The sequence below is a fragment of the Oncorhynchus masou genome, chromosome 9 (assembly GCF_036934945.1).
Source record: "Oncorhynchus masou masou isolate Uvic2021 chromosome 9, UVic_Omas_1.1, whole genome shotgun sequence".
Classification (NCBI taxonomy): domain Eukaryota; kingdom Metazoa; phylum Chordata; class Actinopteri; order Salmoniformes; family Salmonidae; genus Oncorhynchus; species Oncorhynchus masou.
The window spans coordinates 16,702,629-16,724,545 of record NC_088220.1 but is presented as its reverse complement, the minus strand read 5'-3'; the positions used below and the strand labels follow the sequence as shown (position 1 = coordinate 16,724,545).

General features: G+C 41.0%; 2 protein-coding genes across 6 annotated transcripts in view; one reads left to right on the top strand and one right to left on the bottom strand.

Moving 5' to 3' along the window:
• Window positions 1-28: 28 nt before the first annotated feature.
• On the top strand, window positions 29-14,273 carry LOC135545578 (phospholipase A and acyltransferase 4-like). The gene is made up of 6 exons (XM_064973296.1): window positions 29-132; window positions 10,647-10,746; window positions 10,937-11,045; window positions 12,187-12,323; window positions 13,133-13,264; window positions 13,467-14,273. Exons 2-6 carry the CDS (start codon window positions 10,732-10,734, stop codon window positions 13,596-13,598), a joined length of 525 nt encoding a protein of 174 aa, XP_064829368.1. The 5' UTR covers window positions 29-132; window positions 10,647-10,731; the 3' UTR covers window positions 13,599-14,273.
• Window positions 14,274-16,150: 1,877 nt separating this feature from the next.
• Window positions 16,151-21,917, bottom strand: part of LOC135545576 (N-terminal kinase-like protein) — a 28,734-nt gene continuing 22,967 nt past the window's right edge. Inside the window, exons 12-18 of one of the 5 annotated variants that reach the window (XM_064973288.1) lie at window positions 21,662-21,737; window positions 20,056-20,262; window positions 19,058-19,203; window positions 18,809-18,895; window positions 18,135-18,440; window positions 17,861-17,939; window positions 16,151-17,719 (exon numbers count right to left, since the gene is read on the bottom strand). In XM_064973288.1, coding sequence (XP_064829360.1) covers window positions 17,592-17,719; window positions 17,861-17,939; window positions 18,135-18,440; window positions 18,809-18,895; window positions 19,058-19,203; window positions 20,056-20,262; window positions 21,662-21,737 — 1,029 coding nt within the window. In that variant the 3' untranslated portion in view covers window positions 16,151-17,591. Of the gene's footprint in view, window positions 17,722-17,860; window positions 17,940-18,134; window positions 18,441-18,799; window positions 18,896-19,057; window positions 19,204-20,055; window positions 20,263-21,661; window positions 21,738-21,917 lie in introns of all 5 variants that reach the window. The other 4 variants (XM_064973289.1, XM_064973286.1, XM_064973287.1 and 1 more) reach the window with 4 other exon arrangements.

Genomic DNA, 21,917 nt, shown 5'->3' with positions numbered 1-21,917 from the left:
ACGCACGCTGCCAGGAGATAAGCCCTCGGATTGGTTAGCTTTTTTCCCGAGTCAGCTGATCGTTGACGTCTAAAGTTATTTCTGTGTTCGATGTAAAGCAATCAACGTCGTAGCAACGACACGGAACTTACTGTAAGTTATAAAAAGGGTCAAGTATTTAGTGATTATCTAGACTAAAGTACTTGTGAGAATTACAAATATCTAGCTAGCTAAATGGGATCGAAAGTCTTGACAGCATGCAAACATAGTCTATGTTGTGTGCCGTTTGTGGTCAGTTACAATAACGTAGCTAAAGTAGCTAGCTATTTCCTTGCATAATTAATGTTTTTTTTTTACAGTAGCGGTGCGTGGGTAAAATCACTGATGAAGCCAGAAAAAAAGCCATATTACAACCTATGTGTTGTGATAATTGTGTTGTTTGCTCTGTAACCTGTTAAGTAATATGTTGCCACAGTGTTATTTAGGCCTAAAGCCCGAGACAATAAGACAGTTGCAGAATAAATTCACCCAAACCTTTGTTTTATCACAAAACTGGATAGCAACCTCTGTTGGGTTTAGTCCACATAGCATATTGCATGTAATAGACAGTTACATGACCTCAAGCAAGTTAATGTTTCCGACATTTTCGGACCACTAAACAACCATTGATTTAGAACCACAGATATTTACAGGAGTTGCCTAACACCATTGGAACATCATCAAATCACCTTTGCTTAGTGTAATACAGTGACAACTAAAAGATACCAAAAACAATTTAGTCCAATCAAGATATATATTATGTTTTTTATTTTTTATTTAACCATTATTTAACTTGGCAAGTCAGTTAAGACAAATTCTTATTTACAATGATGGCCAACCAAAAGGCAAATTGCCACCTGGGGGGACGGGGGCTGGGATTCAAAATACAAAATAAAATAAAAATATAGGACAAAACACACATCACGACATGAGAGACACCACAACACTACATAAAGAGAGACCTAAGCCAACAACAGCATGGCAGCAACACATAAAAACACAGCATGGTAGCAACACAACATGAAAACAACATGGTAGCAACACAACATGGCAGCAGCACAACATGGTAGCAGCTGTCGTGACTAGAGGTCGACAGATTATGATTTTTCAACGCCGATACCGGTTATTGGAGGACCAATAAAGCCGATACCAATTAATTGGCCGATTTTACATTTTTATTTTTTTAATAATGACAATTACAACAATACTGAATGAACACTTATTTTAACTTAATATAATATATCAATAAAATCAATTTAGCCTCAAATAAATAATGAAACATGTTCAATTTGGTTTAAATAATGCAAAAACAAAGTGTTGGAGAAGAAAGTAAAAGTGCAAAATTTGCCATGTAAGAAAGCTAACGTTTCAAGTTCCTTGCTCAGAACATCCTTTTAACATGAGTCTTCAATATTCCCAGGTAAGAAGTTTGAGGTTGTAGTTATTATAGGAATTATAGGACTATTTCTCTCTATACCATTTGTATTTCATTAACCTTTGACTATTGGATGTTCTTATAGGCACTTTAGTATTGCCAGTGTAACAGTATAGCTTCCGTCCCTCTCCTCGCTCCTCCCTGGGCTCAAACCAGGAACACAACAACAACAGCCACCCTCGAAGCAGCGTTACCCATGCAGAGCAAGGGAAACAACCACTCCAAGGATCAGAGCGAGCGAGTGACGTTTGAAACGCTATTAGCGTGCGCTAACTAGCCAGCCATTTCACTTCGGTTACACCAGCATCATCTCAGGAGTTGATATGCTTGAAGTCATAAACAGGGCAATGCTTGACGCACAAGGAAGACCTGCTGGCAAAACGCAGAAAGTGCTGTTTGAATTAATACTTACGCACCTGCTTCTGCCTACCACCGCTCAGTCAGATACTTAGATACTTGTATGCTCAGTCAGATTATATGCAACGCATGACACACTAGACAATATCATCAACCATGTGTAGTTAACTAGTGATTATGATTGATTGTTTAATGCTAGCTAGCAACTTACCTTGGCTTACTGCATTTGCGTAACAGGCAGTCTCCTTGTGGAGTGCAACGAGAGAGAGAGGCAGGTCGTTATTGCGCTGGACTAGTTAACTGTAAGATTGGATCCCCCAAGCTAACAAAGTGAAAATCTGTCGTTCTGCCCCTAAACGAGGCAGTTAACCCACCATTCCTAGGCCGTCATTGAAAATAAGAATGTGTTCTTAACTGACTTGCCTAGTTAAATAAAGATTAAATGAAGGTGTAAAAAAAATAATACAGATTTCTGATTGTTATGATAACTTGAAATTGGTAGACCTCTAGTCGTGACGTGACTCTCATTAATGTGATGACTGTTATTTATCAAGTAATTACCTACTATGTCTAAATCTTACCAGATTAAATTAATCATGTAACAATTAACTCATTAGGACTTTGGGCACCACGGGAGAAATTGTTTAACGAGTTACCATCTCCCGAATTACCTAAAGGATATATATCAAAAACAGTCACTTATTAATCATTACCTCATATCAGTCTCATTCTGAACGTCGCAGACTTATTGAATCTGCACAAACCTGAGTCTTACTGATAATTTTGTACCACATACATTTATTTCAATATTTATTTACTAAAACACTAAATGATAACACAGGATACACACAGACACCCACACACACAGTATAGGTTATTGATTAGAAACTTAATATGATGACAGGTCCCTTGCGGACTAGCACAATATGACAGTTGTTACAAAAGATGGAGAGTTAAAGAGAGAAAGAGAGACAACACTTGGATACTTTGGGGAACTATGCTCACAGTAACCCTAAACTGCTGCCCCTTTGGGTAAGAAGTAATGCATGTATTTACGTGTTGAAGGTCTTTGTCGTGTATCTCTGTTGGATCCAGGCCTTTGTGAAAAGGGTTTGATTGGGCCTTCTCCTTTGGATGGGCCTTCTCCTTCGTTCTCAGGTGTAAGGCTCTGATCGTTCACAACAGGTCACAATGCCCTTCTTAGTTGTCTGTTTACTTGCACTTGTTCTTGAAGAGTGGTCTTCTGAGGACGGCTAATCAGCCGTGTCAATGATCCCAAGTGGTGATGAAAGCAGTGTAGTCGGTGATGATTTGAAAAGAGTAACCAGCTGTTCATACTCAAATTCCCTTTCTTAGATATAGCTACTCAACCGTAACATTGACTGTTAGAGGCTACTTCGTCTACTTCAACCTCATGTTGATTTTCATTGGTCGTGACCTAGCTGCAGCTTATGGTCCGTTTAGTCTGGTATGTTAATTCTTAACTCAATCTTTTATACCTTCTGGGTAAAAGGGGCATTTTCATCATGATGACATGCTCGCTGGGCTCCCTGGGGCGTGGCTAGTTAAGAGACAAAGTATTATAATTACTATGATCTTGTTAGGATTGTGATTTTAGTTCTCTATCATCACAAAAACATTCTCTTCATCCTTGATATTTTCTACACCACGTAAAGGATGTAAACCTGATATACACAGTGTAAAAGCTCCTCAAGTTACAATTTTTTCGTTATAACGTGTTTATACCATTTTTAATGACATCATAAAATAGACATTAATTTTCCAAATTCCATCTTTCATCATTCCCAACATTCAGATGTTGAAATATATTGTCCCAGTGTTCCTTGTTGGATGTTGTGGGTGGCAAAATCTTCTGTAACAAAGAGACATTCCATTCACCCATACTAGAGACCAAAAGGAGTCGTCTGCTGCCCACAATTTACGATCGACGTGAGGTGTCATAAAACCCCCCACATCAATCCCTTCCCCCCTCTGCGGGTGAGAGGGCTCTGTAGATGCTGATCCACTGTAACGTGATCTTTGGATCTTCAAAGGAGAGTCATGACACAGCACAAACTATGGTACAAACATTATTGGGCACAGACAGCACCACAAATGGCAAGAAAGTAGAGACAACAATACATCACGTGAAGCAGCCACAACTGTCAGTAAGAGTGTCCATGATTGAGTCTTTGAATGAACAGATGTAGATAAAACGGTCCAGTTTGAGTTTTTTTGCAGCTCATTCCAGTCCTTAGCTGCAGAGAACTGAAAAGAAGAGTGACCCAGGGATCTGTGTGCTTTGGTTATACCTTTATCAGAATGTGACTGGCAGAACGGGTGTTGTATGTTGGAGGTTGAGGACTGCAGTAGGTATCTCAGATAGGGGGGACTGAGGCCTAAGAGGGTTTTATAAATACGCATCAACCAGTGGGCCTTGAGACGGGTATACAGAGGTGGCCAGTTTACAGAGTAGTATAGAGTGCAGTGATGTGTCCTATAAGGAGCATTTGTGGCAAATCTGATGGCCGAATGGTAAAGAACATCTAGCCGCTCGAGATCACTCTTACCTGCCGATCTATAAATCACGTCTCTGTAGTCTAACATGGGTAGGATGGTCATCTGAATCAGGGTTAGTTTGGCAGCTGGGGTGAAAGAGGAGCGATTACCATAGAGGAAACCAAGTCTAGATTTAATCTTAGCCTGCAGCTTTGATATGTGCTGAGAGAAGGACAGTGTACCATCTAGCCATACTCCCAAGTATTGTATGAGGTGACTACCTCAAGCTCTAAACCCTCAGAGGTAGTAATCACACCGGTGGGGAGAGGGCATTCTTGCTACCAAACCACATTACCTTTGTTTTAGTGTTGTTCAGAACAAGGTTAAGGACGGAGAAAGCTTGTTGGATACTAAGAAAGCTTTGTTGTAGAGCGTTTAATACAAAATCCGGGGAGGGGCCAGCTAAGTATAAGACTGTGTCATCTGCATATAAATGGATGAGAGCGCTTCCTACTGCTTGTGCTATGTTGTTGATGTAAATTGAGAAGAGCGTGGGACCTAGGATCGAGCCTTGGGGGTACTCCCTTGGTGACAGACAGTGGCTGAGACAGCAGATGTTCTGACTTTATACACTGCACTCTTTGAGAGGTAGTTAGCAAACCAGGCCAAAGACCCCTCAGAGACACCAATAATCCTTAGTCGGCCCACAAGAATGGAATGGTCTAGCGCATCAAATGCTTTGGCCAAGTCAATAAAAATAGCAGCACAACATTGCTTAGAATCAAGGGCAATGGTGACATCATTGAGGACCTTTAAGGTTGCAGTGACACATCCATAACCTAAGCGGAAACCAGATGGTGTACCCGAGAGAATACTATAGACGTCAAGAAAGCCAGTCAGTTCATTTTTGACAAGTTTTTCCAACACTTTTGATAAACAGGGCAAAATAGAAATATGCCAAACGAGTTAGGATCAGCTTGGTCTCGCCCTTTAAATAAAGGATGCCCAGTGGCTGCCTTCCAAGCAATGGGAACCTCTCTAGAGAGGAGCGACAGGCCTGGCGATGATAGGGGCAGCAACCTTAAAGAAGAAAGCGTCTAAACCATCTGGCCCAGATGTTTTTGTTGGGGTCAAGTTTAAGGAGCTCCTTTAGCACCTCGGACTCAGTGACCGCCTGCAGGGAGAAACTTTGAAGCGTGGCAGGGGGAAAAGATGGAGCAGCATCAGGGATAGTTGCATTAGAAGGGGTGGGATATGATGAAATGTTGAATGGTTCAAGGAGTCATGGCAGAGTCAAATAGGAATCCTGACTTAATGAAGTGGTGATTAAAGAGCTCAGCCATGTGCTCCTTGTCAGTAACAACCAGATCATCAACATTAAGGGACATGGGCAGCTGTGAGGAGGAGGGTTTATTCTCCAGGTCTTTAACCTTTTTCCAGAACTTCTTGCAGTTAGACCCACAGAGAGAGAACTGCTCCTTAAAGTAACTAACTTTGGCCTTCTGGATAGCCTAAGTGCACTTATTTCTAATTTGCCTGAACGAGAGCCAGTCAGCCTGAGTATGCGTCTGCCGAGCGATTTGCCAAATGGAATTCTTGAGGTGGAGTAACTCTGACAGATCACGGTCGAACCAGGGACTGAACCTATTTTTAAAGATCATTTTCTTTATGGGTGCGTATTTGTTAACGCTACCACTGAAAATTTAACAAAAGATGGTCCAGGTGTCTTCGACAGAGGGGATCATGGTGGCCGATAACACCCAGCAACAGTCAACAAAGAGTTATTTGAACGTTTAATGCGTAAAACCAGGAAATCAAGTTGTTTGGGGACAGACTTGGTGGAGACAACCGAGCACTGAAGGTGGCCTTGGTAAAGATTGCCACTCCACCTTTGGAAGATCTGTCTTGCCGAAAAAGGTTATAACCAGAAAGGTTAACATCAGTATTCAAAACACTCTTTCTTAACCACGTCTCAGTAATGACCAACACATCTGTATTGGAGCTGTGAACCCACACTTTCAATTGATAAATTTTATGTTAAAACCTTCTAGTGTTAACATGCAGAAAACCCAGGCTTTTACCAGAGCAGAAATCCGTGAAGCAGATATCAGAGCAGAAACCAGAATTGGGGTTAGCAACAGTAAATTGGCCTGGGTATACATGCACAAGATCATATTGTAAAGCAATTTCATCAGGTAACATGAATACAAAGCTGGCGAGAGGTGGTTAGAACCCACGGTTGGGTAAACAAGAAAGTTCATAGTCAACAAAGCACGTGTGGCCGATGTGAAATGGCTAGCTAGTTAGCGGTGGTGCGCGTTAATAGTGTTTCAGTCAGTGACGTCACTCGCTCTGAGACCTAGAAGTTGTAGCCGCGGCTTTTGTGGCGCGATGGGTAACGATGCTTCGTGAGTGACTGTGGTTGATGTGTGCAGAGGGTCCCTGGTTGGAGCCCAGGTTGGGGCAAGGAGAGGGACAGAAGCTATACTGTTACACACACAGGAGTCATGAGGCAAATAGCATAAAGCACCAGAGAAACAAAGAATGACTTGGGACTAGCCATTGGAAGTTCAGAGTCACTCGCCCCAACAGTGTGAGTGACGGCGAATGGTCCTTTAAGACGGCTGAATAAAGCTGTCCTGTGGCGGTTGTATTTTGGAGATTCTGAGGAGGATATCTTCTGATGTGATCAAAGCAACAATATGGTTTCTTATTGATGTCATTTACAATTGAAGGCTGCATATCAGTTAAAAATAGAGATGAATCCAGGGGGTACTGTATTTTAATTCAATTCAATTCAAGGGTTTTATTGGCATGGGAAACATGTGTTAACATTGCCAAAGCAAGTGAGGTAGATAATATACAAAAGTTAAATAAACAATACAAATGAACAGTAAACATTACACACACAGTATTTTCAAAACAATAAAGACATTACAAATGTCATATTATGTATATATACAGTGTTGTAACAATGTACACATGGTTAAAGTACAGAAGGGAAAATAAATAAGCATAAATAAGGGTTGTATCTATAATGGTGTTTGTTCTTCACTGGTTGCCCTTTTCTTGTGGCAACAGGTCACAAATCTTGCTGCTGTGATGGCACACTGGGATTTCACCCGGTAGATATGGGAGTTTATCAAAAGTGGGTTTGTTTTGGAGTTCTTTGTGGATCTGTGTAATCTGAGGGAAATATTTGTCTCTAATATGGTCATACATTGGGCAGGAGGCTAGGAAGTGCAGTTCAGTTTCCAGCTCATTTTGTGGGCAGTTACCTCTGCACCAATGGGACGGGAAACTCTCCTGCCATTGTTAGGCTCAAGAGTTTTCACACCTCCCACTTCACACTTCTGTGCAAATTTCAGTCAGTTTCTTTCATAGCAGCTTCGTAGACTTATTTATTAAGCTTTATATAACAAAATTACCAAGAGATTGTCTTTTAATTTTTGGCTTCAGAAGTAAGTTCAGACTGAACATTACTCACCTAGTTTTCTGTTAGATGGTGTTTCCATATTCCGCTGTGTTATGCAGGTTTTGGTTTGATAGAAGTTTTTTTTCATCTTGATAATTCTTGCTAGTAACAGTCCATTCAGGTAATTTTGTTCAAAATTAAGGTTTTAGGTATGGAATTGTGATTTGGAATGAAGGTTTTGATGTCCTAGTGAAAAAAATCAAGTTTATTTACATTTATCCAACTCTAAATTCTATCTTTTTGCAGAAGAACTCAGGAGCCCATGCTCTCTGTGTCTGTTCGCTCTCTCTATATATATATTTAAGATGCGGCTGTCCATGGTTCTGATTTCTGTTTGTGCAAGTAGAAAAATATGTTTACACCCTACTTGTCGAGAAACTCCAATGCCATCCTCCTCTCTTTCATGTTGACAAAACAGTCTATCACTCTGTCATACAGGACAGGCTTTTATTTATTGTTGTCCTAGGCTACCTTGCTAAAATGGTTGTTTGCTAGCCTAACTTCCATTCATGGGCAATGTTCGCTAGTTAACATTAGCCTTCTACATCTAGCTACATATTGAACTTCCATCCTCTCAGGCCAGGGGCACAACAATGGTTGGATCAGAATCACCGTTACAATCATTGGCCAGTAAGGAGAATTAAGTAAAACCACATGTTCAAATCTCTATCTCCATCCATGGCTAATTTAGGAAAGGGACAATTTTAGCTAGCTAGCTAGCCACCGGACGACAACAACACAACAAGATGCAACAATTCAAGTTGTTTCTGTCAATGACGTATGCGCTCAATGTGATTCGATAGGAGTGACACCAAAATCCAAGCTGGCTTCCCTTGACACTTTCTTTTGGTGCGCCAAGACCATTCACAGTTGAGCTTGCTCAGTTTAGCTCAACGCTGATTGGCTAATTTTTTATACGTTTTTTTATCAAGGTAAGCCAAATGCACGCATGCTTCCCTTGCATTCCATTCAATGCTATGGGCGGCAACAATGTCATACTCGTTTGGACCAGACAGATCAGATAGATGGCCTACACATAAAGAGACAGAGGGGCACTGTTTTGGTCGCTCACATGCTTTCTCCGGTGAGATACATATGGAGCCAGATAGCTGCCAAAAGGTTGAACGTATGAATCGCTAGGATCGTAAGAAAATCCATACGTAAATTGTTAGGATCATAAGAAAAGCCATGCGTGAAACGTAAATGTGAAATTTCATCTGTGAACGTATAAACACCATGTTGTGATTACAGAGAAAACTTTTAGTCTTGAACAAATCTTGTGTTGCAATTCTGATGTACAATAATACCTTTGGCATTCGTTTTGGCAATTTCATCTCACCAACAATAAAAACTTGTGAGGAGTACTATGAGATCAAGCATAATACAATATACAAAAAACGGAAGTCAGGGAAACCAGAAAGAGGTATCCTGCATGTTTTCAAGTTCAAATTCTCCATTCTATATTACTAATATTTCAATGTTTCATTTAGGCCTATCTACAAACCTGTAGGCATTGCAATTTAGGCTATCATTTTGGGTACTTGTGTCTTGCAGTACTCTATTTGTGTTTTATTACTGCTTTTATTATAGGCCTCCCGTTAAAAAGAGGACCCAGCTCACAGGCCTCTAAATATAGCCTCTAAATACATTTGAAACTAAATAGTTGAAGAAGCACATGCAGTGGCTAATAGGATAGGGAAAATCAATCTGGCAATAAGAATAGGCTATTCATAGTCTTGACCATTTGGGACCCCTTGGCTATTTAGCTCAGGACAGGTTATAGCTAAGACTTAATCAATATGTCTTTAACCTAATTTATTGATATGGATATAGCCTCTGCGTGATGGGGTTGTGCAATGCAAATGGCTACAAGCCTACATACAAAGTGGAATTCGCAAATACAACAGTCAAAATGCCTAGTATAAGGCCTACAGTCCGTGCTCCCAAATACTGGAAAAGGTGTACATGATCACCACAGTAGCCCCCACGTGGCTATAAAACATAAATGATGCAATTATGACTGTTAAATAACACACAACAGTATGGCATATTTAGATAGTGGAATAGGCCTAGCCTAAATCATATTTACTTTCTATTTTGCAGCTCAGGCGATTATTTTAGACAAGGGTCTTCTGTGTCTTTATAATACAATTCTCACACAAGTAATTTGCTGAAGGCCCAAGCCTGTATTACGTCATCTACTGTTATAACGTCCTTATCGAATGCTCTAGACTTTTATTCTGGAAATGAAACCGGAAGCTGCAAATCAACTATAAAATCTTGGCAAGAGTTGCTTGATTGACTAGCGGTCTTTGACTAGCTACATTCGGTTCATGTCCTTTGCAGATGTCACACGTTTGTGCTTCTAAAAAAGGTGTGTAACCCGAGTAAAGGGAAACGTGTAAATCTCCATCCGTAGTCGTATCATAGGGTTTGTACGTTTACAGATCTACTTTAACGGTTACGTTTTCTGTTTCACACATGGCTTTTCTTAGGATCCTAACAATTTGCATATCGATTTCCTTACGATCCTAACGATACGTACATTTTAGCTTTTGGCAGCTATCTTGCTCCATAGATACATTCAGCCTCTTGGGAATGAATTGATGAAAAATTCTGAAACAGAGAGACAAAAGTAATTGAAAAATTATATATATATAATTATTATTATTTAAAAAAAAAAAATTGGTGTACCCTGGCTCTCCTTGGCATCCATGAATACACTTCACTGATTTTTTTATAGACACCAGAACATAGTGAAATTAGATCAGTATCTAGTTTATTGCCTAATATTTTGTTAGCTAATGTCTTAGGAAAACAGCCCCCTAAATATAACACATAGATTTTGTTCTGACTTTACAGGGTCGAGATAAAAGCTCAGGAAAAACGTAAAGTTATTTACAAGCAGAAGGGAAATCAAAACTGTGGAAAGGAAATAACGGTTACCATGGCTCCAACATTGGTAAGTAAAGTCCAATCCAAATGTTGATTGTGTCCACTGTCTCTGTGTAATCTGTTTTTATGCAAATATTTACATTTTGTTTGTACAAAGTAGTGTTTGCACGATGAGATCTGAGCACTTTCCCTTTCAGAACGGCATACTTGGCAGTTGGTCGACGGTTATTTACTACTTATTATTTCTCCCTTGACAGTACGATGAGAAGCCAGAGCCAGGGGACCTGATAGAGATATTCAGATGCAACTTCCAGCACTGGACTTTGTACGTTGGTGACGGTTTTGTTGTTCACCTGGCCCCACCCTGTGAGTTATACTATTGAGTATGATCAAATCTTTATTTTAGAAGATATAGTGCACTCAACAATTTATATACAGTAGCCTACATACAGTGGCTTGCGAAAGTATTCACCCCCCTTGGCATTTTTCCTATTTTGTTGCCTTACAACCTGGAATTAAAATTTATTTTTTGGGGGGTTTGTATCATTTGATTTAAACAACATGCCTACCACTTTGAAGATGGAAAATAATAATAAGCTATTTCAGTTTTTATTTTTATACATTTGCTAGCATTTCTAAAAACCTGTTTTTGCTTTGCTATTATGGGGTATTGTGCGTAGATTGATATTTTAGAATAAGTCTGTAACGTAACAAAATGTGGAAAAAGTCAAGGGGTCTGAATTCTTTCTGAATGCACTGTTTTTTGATTAGAAGTATTCGTCCCCAAGTCAATGTTTGAAACACATTTGGCAGCGATTTCATCTGTGAGTCTTTCTGGGTAAGTCTCTAAGAGATATTGTACACTTGGATTGTACAATATTTGCTCATTATTCTTTTAAAAAAATCCTCAAGCTCTGTCAAGTTGGTTGTTGATTATTGCTAGACAGCTATTTTCAAGTTTTTCCATAGATTTTCATGATGATTTAAGTCAAAACTGCTACTAGGCCACTCAGGAACATTCATTGTCACCTTGGTAAGCAACTCCAGTGTATATTTGGCCCTGTGTTTTAGAATATTGTTCTGCTGAAAGGTGAAGAAGAAAAACGTATTATGTGACTTGTTAAGCAAATGTTTACCCTTGAACTTATTTAGGCTTGTCATAACAAAGGGGTTGAATACTTATTGACTGAAGACATTTCAGATTTTCATTTTTAATTCATTTGTAAAAAAAATTGAAAAGCATCCTTCCACTTTGGCATTATGGGTTATTGTGTGTAGGCCAGTGACACAAAATCTAAATTTTTTTCCATTTTAAATTCAGGCTGTAACGCAACAAAAATGTGGCAAATGTCAAGGGGTGTGAATACTTTCTGATAAAAACTAATGTGACAAAACTCAACTTTAAACTCATCTTTGGCACTGTTGATATGTTTTATGACATGTTTTGTCTGTGCACCCCCCCCGTTGGAACTTTTCCCTCTCCTTCTCCCATGTCTCTGCTCCCCAGCCGAGGTCCCTGGAGCCAGTTCCAACAGCCTGATGTCTGTGCTCAGTGACAAGGCTAAGGTGAAGAAGGAAAAGATCTGGGACGTGGTGGGGCATGATCAGTGGTGTATCAACAACCAGCTTGATCAGGATTACCAGGTAAGTACAGTATTGTTGCGACCCAAAATAGCACCCCATGGGGCCCTGGTCAAACAGTGCACTGTGTTAAAGTACAACTTAAGTATTTTTGGGGGGTATCTGTACTTTACTTTACTATTTATATTTTTGCCAACTTTTACTTTTACTTCACTACGTTCCTAAAAAAAAAGATGTACTTTTTACTCCATACATTTTCCCTGAAACCCAAAAGTACTTATCAAGAGAACATCCCTGGTCATCCCTACTACCTCTGTTCTGGCGGACTCACTAAACACAAATGCTTCATTTGTAAATGATGTCTGAGTGTTGGAGTGTGCCCTTGGCTGTCTGCGAATAAATAAATAAAAAGAAAATGATTCTGTCTGTTTTATTTAATATAAGGGATTTGAAATGGTTTACTTTTGCTTTTGATACTTAAGTACATTTTAGCAATTCCATTTAATTTTGATACTTAAGTATATTTAAAACCAAATACCTTTTAGACTTTTACTCAAGTAGTATTTTACTAGGTGACTTTCACTTTTACTTAAGTCATTTTCTATTAAGGTATCTTTACTTTTACTCAAGTATGACACTTGGGTACTTTTTCCACAGCTGGGAATAAGGTGCCAGCCTGTGTGATCCTATGTGGCTCAGTTGATAGAGCATGGTGCTTGTAATGCCAGAATAGTGTTTTGATTCCCGCTGGGGCCAACCAAATGAAAATGTATGCATGCACTAGTGTAAGTTCGCTTAAGATAAAAACATCTGCTAAATGGCATAAATTGCTTAAAATGATCTGCTAAATGTCATGCATTATATTATTATAGGTCAGACCCATCTGTGAGATACTGAAGGACGCCCAGGCCTATGTGGACCAGGAGCTGCCCTTCTGTGTCTTCAAGGGGAACTGTGAGCACTTTGTCACAGAGCTGAGATATGGGAAGGCTGAGTCTCGACAGGTAGGTACACTGGACTGGTGCTCATCAATGGGTGCACTGTGCTCAGCATAGAGTTATCTTGTGAGCCATAATGACATTCTCAAGCTATGAATGTGTGTCAAGAGAGTGTAGAGTAACTGGATTACTTGTTGTTATACATTCAAAGCATCTATGACTATTTCTGAATCAGTCATGCATTCAAATGAATGTCTTTTTCTGCCAGGTTCAGCAGGCTGTGGAAACAGTGGGAATGGCCGCAATGGTGGGCTTTGGAGTCCTTGCTGTTGCAGGTATCGCGGCAGCCATCTTTGGAGGTGGAAGCAAAAAGAAGAATAAAGGGGGAGAATATAAGTGAGCACCTGTATGATAGCTTCCTGAGCAGCCAATCACCAATAGGCCTGATAGAGATTAATTATTCAACTACAGTACTACTGCCCTCGTCACTTGAATAATTCTGTTGTTTTCAGAAGGGAGGATTGAGTATTTCCGTACATCTGTTTAAAAAACTTTTACAATTACACAGACGTGATTTGAAAGCACAAAGGAAACGAGGAACAGTGTCTTGTTATAATTCTGAGGTTTAAAGCCTTGGCGGTGTCATAGCCTTGCAGGCTTCTAGCTGATTTAACAAAAAAAATGTTTTACTTATAAGCTATGAAGTTTCCCTACTAAAGTTTCAACATATTTATCTAGACTGAGATCTTTTTATAATGGGATAAAATGGTATTCCACTGAAGTTCTGATATTTCTATCATGAATTCAATTGTCTTTAGGACTCACAGAACTACTCCTGGTTAGGGTCGGAGTGGATACGTCCAGTGGGCTGTCTTGAGCCACCACCTGTTTAGCTAATAGAAAAATAATATATATATATATATATATATATATATTTTTTTTTTTAAACGTGTGCCTGTTTTACATGTTATTTTGGCAATTAAACGTGTCACATATCAGTTTGCAAACATTGTAAAAAAATAAATAATCATTTTTAAAGAATCATTGAGTTTAATAAAACAATACAAACATGGTCTCTTTTTTGCTTTCTTGAGTAAGGCAGCTCCAAAATGGAGGTGGTTCAGCCTCGCTCAGTGCTTTCTGTGGTGGCGGGGTAGCCAGCAGAAAATACGGAGCGTAGGGGTTGGTAATGTTCTCTAGTTGCGCCATGATTGGCTCAATGTTCTGACACTCATGGGGACACTACCTCACTGCGAAATCTACTGCTAGATCTTAAAAATTCAAACCCTTGGGTGCTGCCATAGAGTTACATTAGAAGTGCCCATCCAAGAAGGCTCAAGGTCATTTGGCCACAGATAAAAATGTAAAATCACGTTATATCTACCGTAGCTTTGATTGGACTGATCATGACAACATCATACTTTAAAAATCTTAGCTAGGAAGCTAGACAAGCAGTCAGCGTCATGAATTATGTAGACAATCTACTGGAAAATCCTTTTCATATGAAGAGAAATTATAGATAAAACGTATCGGTGCTCATTGGCCATTGGGCATAAACATTACAAGTTGGAAATCACAAATTCAACAATGAGTGGTTTGGAAGGAATCAGTGGCTAACTGCAAACGTTGCAAAGCAATCACTAGCCTGCTATTCAGTGGAGTGGGTGTGGGTCCAAGTCTGGGTTTAAGGTTCTCTTTTCCAAGTTTAAAATAAACATTCAACACCCATGGGCCAGAAAAGTTGTACTACATTGGCCATGAAAGCATGACTTCTGCCACGTTCAAAACAACTGGAAACTCAGAACTGGGAAATCTCAGACGTCAGTCAGTTCAATAGAACTGGGAACTCTGGAAAAAAAACTAGCTCCAACTGGGACAATACGTTTTTAATGGTCATCCAACTTGTAATTCCAAGTCAGGAACTCTGGCCTCTTTCTAGAGCTCTGACCTGAAGACCACTGAAGTCATGATTCAACCTTGTTTTTTTCCCCAGAGTTCCCAGTTGTCTTGAAAGCACCATAAATCCAGAGAATGCCAGACCTTGATGACAACATTTTCCCACAGGACCGCTGTGCCACCTTCCTGTTCAAGTGAGCACAGCACAACAAGGTGAGTCCAAAAATGTCTTGTAAGCTGCTGCATAAATGATGTAATATGCCAGGGAGATGTGTATACTGTAGCTAAGAAAGTAATACTAAGTGTATGTTGTATAGTAAGCTGTTAGTAGCCCATGTGCCTCACCTTAATAATTTGGTCCCTTTCACCCTCATAACTTAGCCTACTGTTCTGACTTGGAGGTGTACTTGTAGCCTATAGCATATCTTATAGAAATATAATCATTGAATATTGTAAGAGCTTTCATTGTCTGCTTATATGCCCCCATTTTATCCTACGGTTCTGACTTGGTGTACAGAGAGAATACTGTAAGAATGGCCCATGTTCTAAATTCTGTCGCTGTACATTTCAAAGGTGCAGAACAAATAGTTATGCTGATTATGTCCATCCTAGCTCGCTCATTAATATCTTAATAGAAATTACGGATTGCATCTTATCCGCTCTTCGTCCCCTTCTGCCATAGTTTGTACATCTCAATTGTCAGTAGAAACCACATTTGTTTAAGCAAGTCAGCCATATCAGCAATGTTTTTTTTAAAGGCAGTAAATGAGGCTGAATGAACTGCTTTGCTGCTAAACAAGTCTCCACTGATAGCCAGGTGTAGCAGCGGTAATGATTCACTCCATGGTGCTGAAAAGAAAGCTCTGCTGTTGGGACAGCTTTATGTAGGCCCTAACAGTTTGTCAGTCATAGTGTTGTGGCTTTGCAGACATGCATCCAAAATATTTTGGGGGAGTTTGCCCCACCAAAAATCGCCACTGGATACATCAAATGCTCCTTATATCGCCTTGAAATGACTGACAGCGTTATGAACAAAATCTTTATTCATGAGTATACTAGCAATTTCTAGATCTTGGATTGAAAATATTTTATCTTAACCATTGCTTGATCCGTAAACTTGTTTGCACATTAAGTTGAAATATATTGATAATGAATAAACTGAATCTCGTCATTTTAGATTAGTTGATCTGGTCTTGACATGCTCTGCAATGTAAGTTTGTACATTTTTAATAAACATTATTTGGTCTCTAGGTTTGTGGTCTGATTAACATACTTCTCTTAGTAAACAGAAACACCTCTGTTGTCCCACAAGGAATTTTCCAGTGGATTTGGATGTTGGCAGAAGCAGAAATAGTTCTGAATATATATTTGTAAAACAGTTCACACCCTTTCGCATAACACTTGTTTGTCATGGTTTTATTTTGGGAATTGTACACAAGATTCTCTCTCTATAAAACAATGCATCTGATTTCACTGGACTTCCCTCCCTCGCCACCCACAACATATTTAAACATCACAGAGCACAGTTCATCTGACTCCATCAAATAAAAGGCACAAACAGAACCTTCTCTTTCCCTTGACCCACCCAACACTACCAATGTGACAAGATAGTTGATGGGCAGAATTATCTTTCACTTTATGATTTGATTTTAAATAGCTAAGTGACTCCATAAATATATAGGAGGAGGAAGCTACAGATAAAATTGCATGATAACACCATCCATGCTGAATATGAAGGCTTCAAGTCAGTCAACCCACCACCACTAATGATAACTGATTGGCTCCGAGGGGATGTAGGCCAGGTGTATATTATTAATCTGTGTACAGTGAGGTACCGTTAATCAACAGAGACACGTTCAGTTGGCAAATATAGAAATATCATGAATAGACTTGACATGATCCCTTATTCTATGTGAGAGGAATGTTTGTTCTACATAACATATTTCTATCAGACTGTTCCACAACATTGTGCCCTGCTGAACGTGTCCCACCATTACACTTCAGGGAAGTACCGTATGCCTTCTGGTAGGTCACTCGTATACAGACCCATGCATGCAGACTATCAGTATTATTTCTGCAGTGTGACTGACGGCTTATCTAACATTCATAACCCATTTATGCGTATATCTGAACATTCAGCATATACAAATTTTATATCAATATAATAAAAAAAAAACTTTCAGACAAATGCACCAACTATGTACATTTCTTTACATCATTGTTTTTATATAAAAACAATATTTGCGTTGTAATATGAATGCAATGTTTAAACCCCGTAATAGTCTGGATGAGACATGTCTCAGCTTCTGGCAATCTGATCCCCTCTCAGCCAATGAGCAGCTTGTACAGTCAAGTTCAGTGTCTCTTCTTCAATCTTTTTGTTCATTATGGAATGTTGAACCTTCCATACATTCCACCCTCTCTGTGGGAGTCAGGGGAAAGTCATCATAGCACTGTCTGCTTCGCTTCCTGTCTTCCGCCAACCCTCCTCTTCCAGTCAGTCCAGTTTCCGAGCACCTAGTTTGAGAGGACCCTTCACTGCCTTGCGTTCTGCCCGTTTGGCCTCCAGTTCTTTCCTCCTCTCCTCACGTTTCTTCTTGGCCAGCTCTGCCTTGCTTAGGCCTGCTTAGGAAACAAAAAGACAGACAGCTGTTATAATTTGACTTGAGCGTTATAACATGAACAGCATCTCATTAAAAGGACTCCCTGGTTTCAGATCATTGAGAGAGATGGAGAATAGAGAAGTTAGAGCAGGTTGAGACTCACCTTGACTTCCGTCCACAGACTCCCAGCTCTCCTCGGCTCCCCAGTCTCCAGCAGGCTCTGCACTCCAGCCATCACCAGCCTAGCATGAACCAGAAAGCACAGCGCACATTAAAACATGCATTGTCCTTCCATTTCCACCTCAAAATGTTCCCCACTTCACATCAACACCTAACTTTTACCTCCACTTTAACAAGCCTGTTTGTCAGTTCTTCAAAACACAAAGCCTAATCCTGTCAAACGTTTATTTATAAAGCCCCCCCCCCCCTCTCCTCACCGTAGCAATGGGGGTGGGCATTGCTCTCTGAGACACGTTGGCAAGGAAGTCTGTCTGCGTGGCTCCCTTACTGTCCCAGTCATACTCGCTGGCTAACCGAACCCCCTCCAGCAGAGCAGCACTCTTAGTGGCCGGAGCAGTCGTTCCCTCCTCCTCCCAGTCATTGCCCCACGTCTCCTCTCCTGGTGAACTCTGACCCTGGCCGTCAGCCTCCTTCTCATTGGACCAGCTGTCGTCGGCATCCCAGCCCGAGCTGCTCCAATCAGAGCTCTGCTTTTTCACCGCCTCAGAAGTTGCTAGACCCACCTGAATGGAAACGGAGACAGCAATGAATGAATACCCCCATGAAGTTTCAGCATGCACACGGTTTTAAATCATGGAGGTTGGTTCAGTAGGTTGGAACTTTCAGGAAATTGCAGACAGGACTGACAAATTAGTCATTTAGCAGATGCTCTTATCCAGAGAAGACAGCTAGGTGAGGCAACCACATCCCTCAGTCATAGTAAGTACATTTTTCCTCAATTAAGTTTATATCATCAAACCCAGAGCTAGTAAGCAAAGACAAGTGTGAGTGTTAGTTACTTTACAGAAATAGCATGACTATGCAATGTGCCATTATCTTTGACTATTCAAACATTCTGCCTCCCTGAAAATCAGATACGTACTCCTCTTACACTGGCCTTCTTTTTGACAGAAGACATTCCTGACCAATCAGAAGAGTTCCAGTCATCTGGGTCTGCTGCCTGTACCTTCTCTGGGTCCTGTGGGGGGAGAGAGAGCGCGAGAGTAGTTGAAGGAGTTAACTGATCAAATATGACATGCCTCTCCAATACAAACATCACTGTTCCCCATGTTCCGTGACAGTTGACGTCCCACGGTCCCAACTGTCAAATCCCACCCCAAAACCACTCCATGCCAATTACCTCCAAACTTCCCCAGTCCTCGTCATCCCACCGGTCTCCGATTGGCTCCTCATTCTTTTCGGACACCTTAGGAGAGTCTGATTGGGTAGCAAGCCCAGAAGCAATGGGTAGAGTCATGGAGGCCGGTGGGGGTTTAACTTCAGAGCCTGGAGGAATGAGGAGATGTGGCTGTAAATAGCGGATGCCATTAACTGATGGATACAGCTTTGCCGGCACTTCCTATGTTTCTATGGGGGATGCCACCCTTATGTATAGAATGACCACAAATCAAATTTGATTTGTCACATGTGCCAAATACAACAGACCTTACTGTGAAATGCTTACTTACAAGCCCGTAACCAACAATGCAGTTAAGAAAATAGAGTTAAGTTTATATTAGTAAATATTTTGTTAAGTAAAATACATTTTTAAAAGTTAGAATAAAACAACAGTAATGAGGCTATATACAGGGGGTACTGGTACCGGGTCAATGTGCGGGGGTACAGGTCAGGCGAGGTAATTTGAACATGTTGGTTGCGGTACAGCGACTACGCATAGATAATAAACAGCGAGTAGCAGCAGTGTAAAAACAGGGGGGTCAATGCAAATAATCTGGGTGGCCATTTGATTAACAGTCTTATGTCTTGGGGATTTAAGTTGTTAAGGAGCCTTTTGGACCTAGACTTGGCGCTCCGGTACCACTTGACATGAGGTAGCAGAGAGAACAGTCTACGACTTGGGTGACTGGAGTCTGACAATTTTTGGGGCCTTCCTCTGACACCGCCTAGTATATAGGTCCTGGGTGGCAGGAAGCTTGATGTACTGGGCTGTAGGCACTACCCTCTGTAGCGTCTTACGGTCGGATGCTGAGCAGTTGCTATACCAGGAAGTGATGCAACCAGTCAGGATGCTCTCGGTTTGTGCAGCTGTATAACATTGAGGATCTGGGGACCCATGCCAAATCAAAACAGAAACATATTTAAGATCTGAGTAATCCTGCAAATAAGTCAGTTCCTTACCCCCGGGTACTCCATCTATCACAGGGCTCCCAGCGCAAGGAGATGCAGTACCACCACCAGCTGGGGTGTTCTCAGCCGGGCTGCCCCCCTCTGCCCCCGGGCCGGTCCGGATGAGCTTGGAGGTCAGAGAGGACACCCCCGTCACTGCCCAGCCTGCCCAACTGGCCGCTGCCCCAGCCGGCTGGGCTGATGACATCACATCCTTTTCTAGGTTGAGAAGGAGATAAGTAATATTAGACACTCAAAGGCTGCAAAAAGATTCCTTATAAGGGATAGTTTGGGATTTTGGCAATGAAGGAAGTTACAGGTATACCACATGACCAAGAGTGTGGACAGCTTCTCGTCAAACATCTCATTCCAAAATCATGGACATTAATATGGAGTTGATCCCCCCTACTATAGCAGCCTCCACTCTTCTGGGAAGGCATTCCACTAGATGCTGGAACATTGCTGCGGGGACTTGCTATTAGCCACAAGAGCATTAGTGAGGTCGGGCACTGATGTTGGACGATTAGGCCTGGCTCGCAGTCAGCGTTCCAATTCATCCCAAATGTGTTGGATGGGGTTGAGATCAAGGCAGTCAATTTCTTCCACACCGATCTCGACAAACCATTTCTGTATGGACCTCGCTTTGTGCATGGGGGCATTGTCATTCTGATGCATGAAAAGGATCTTCCCCAAACTTGCCACCAAGTTGGAAGCAGAGAATCTTCTAGAATGTTGTATGCTGTGGCGCCAAGATTTCACTTCACTGGAACTAAGGGTTCTAGCCCAAACCATGAAAAACAGCTCCAGACCATTATTCCTCATCCACCAAACAGGTAACTTTAGGTAGCGTTCTCCTGGCATCCGCCAAACCCCGACTCATCCATCGGGCTGCCAGATGGTGAAGCGTGATTCATCACTCCAGAGAACACGTTTCCACTGCTCCAGAGTCCAATGACGGCAATCTTTACACCACTCCAGTCGCCGCTTGGCATTGACATGGTGATCTTAAGCTTGTGTGCGGCTGCTCGGCCATTTGAAACCAATTTCATGAAGCTCCTAGACGTGTCCACTTCACAATAACAGCACATACAGTTGATCGGGCAGCTCAAGCATGGCAGAAATTTGTCAAACTGACTTGTAGGAAAGGTGGCATCCTATGATGGTGCCACGTTGAAGTCACTGAGCTCTTCTGTAAGGCCATTCTACTGCCAATGTTTGTCTATGGAGATCGCATGGCTGTGTGCTCGATTTTAAAACACCTGTCAGCAACAGGTGTGGCTGAAATAGTCTAATCCACTAATGTGAAGTGGTGTGTCCACATACTTTTGTGTGTGTTATATATTTATATAGTGTAGTTTGCGAGCAAATGATACCGAGCTTAGCGCAATGACTGGAAGTCTTTGGGTACAGCTAACACTAGTTAGCATTGGGTCACAAAACTACCTCTAACTTCCTTCATACTGGACACAGAAACATTTTTATCCACGAGATCATCGGACTCTGGGGAAGCAGATAAAGGACTTCATTGCCAAAATCCCGTACTATCCCTTTAATGTGAGATCAGTGCTTGAGGCTTTGTTGTTTTTGGCGACATGGAGGTTTGCGATTGTGTACAGACCTATTTCAGCCAGCTTGGTTGGATCTTCAGAAACAGTCTCCAGCTTCGTCAAGAAACTCTTTATTGCTTTGAATGACTGAGGGACAGAAAAAAAACATGTTTCACAAGCTAGGTTTCTATCCAATTGGCAACAACTTTTCATGCAAATATTTACACTGCTCAAAAAAATGGGAGCAGTGTATATACTAAAATAACACATCCTAGATCTGAATAAATGAAATATTCTTATTAAATACTTTTTTCTTTACATAGTTGA

Coding starts and splice junctions, on each gene's coding strand:
- LOC135545578 (XM_064973296.1), top strand. Junction 11,046..12,186: donor TGTTCACCTGGCCCCACCCT/GTGAGTTATACT, acceptor TCTGCTCCCCAG/CCGAGGTCCCTGGAGCCAGT. Junction 13,265..13,466: donor GGAAGGCTGAGTCTCGACAG/GTAGGTACACTG, acceptor TTTTTCTGCCAG/GTTCAGCAGGCTGTGGAAAC.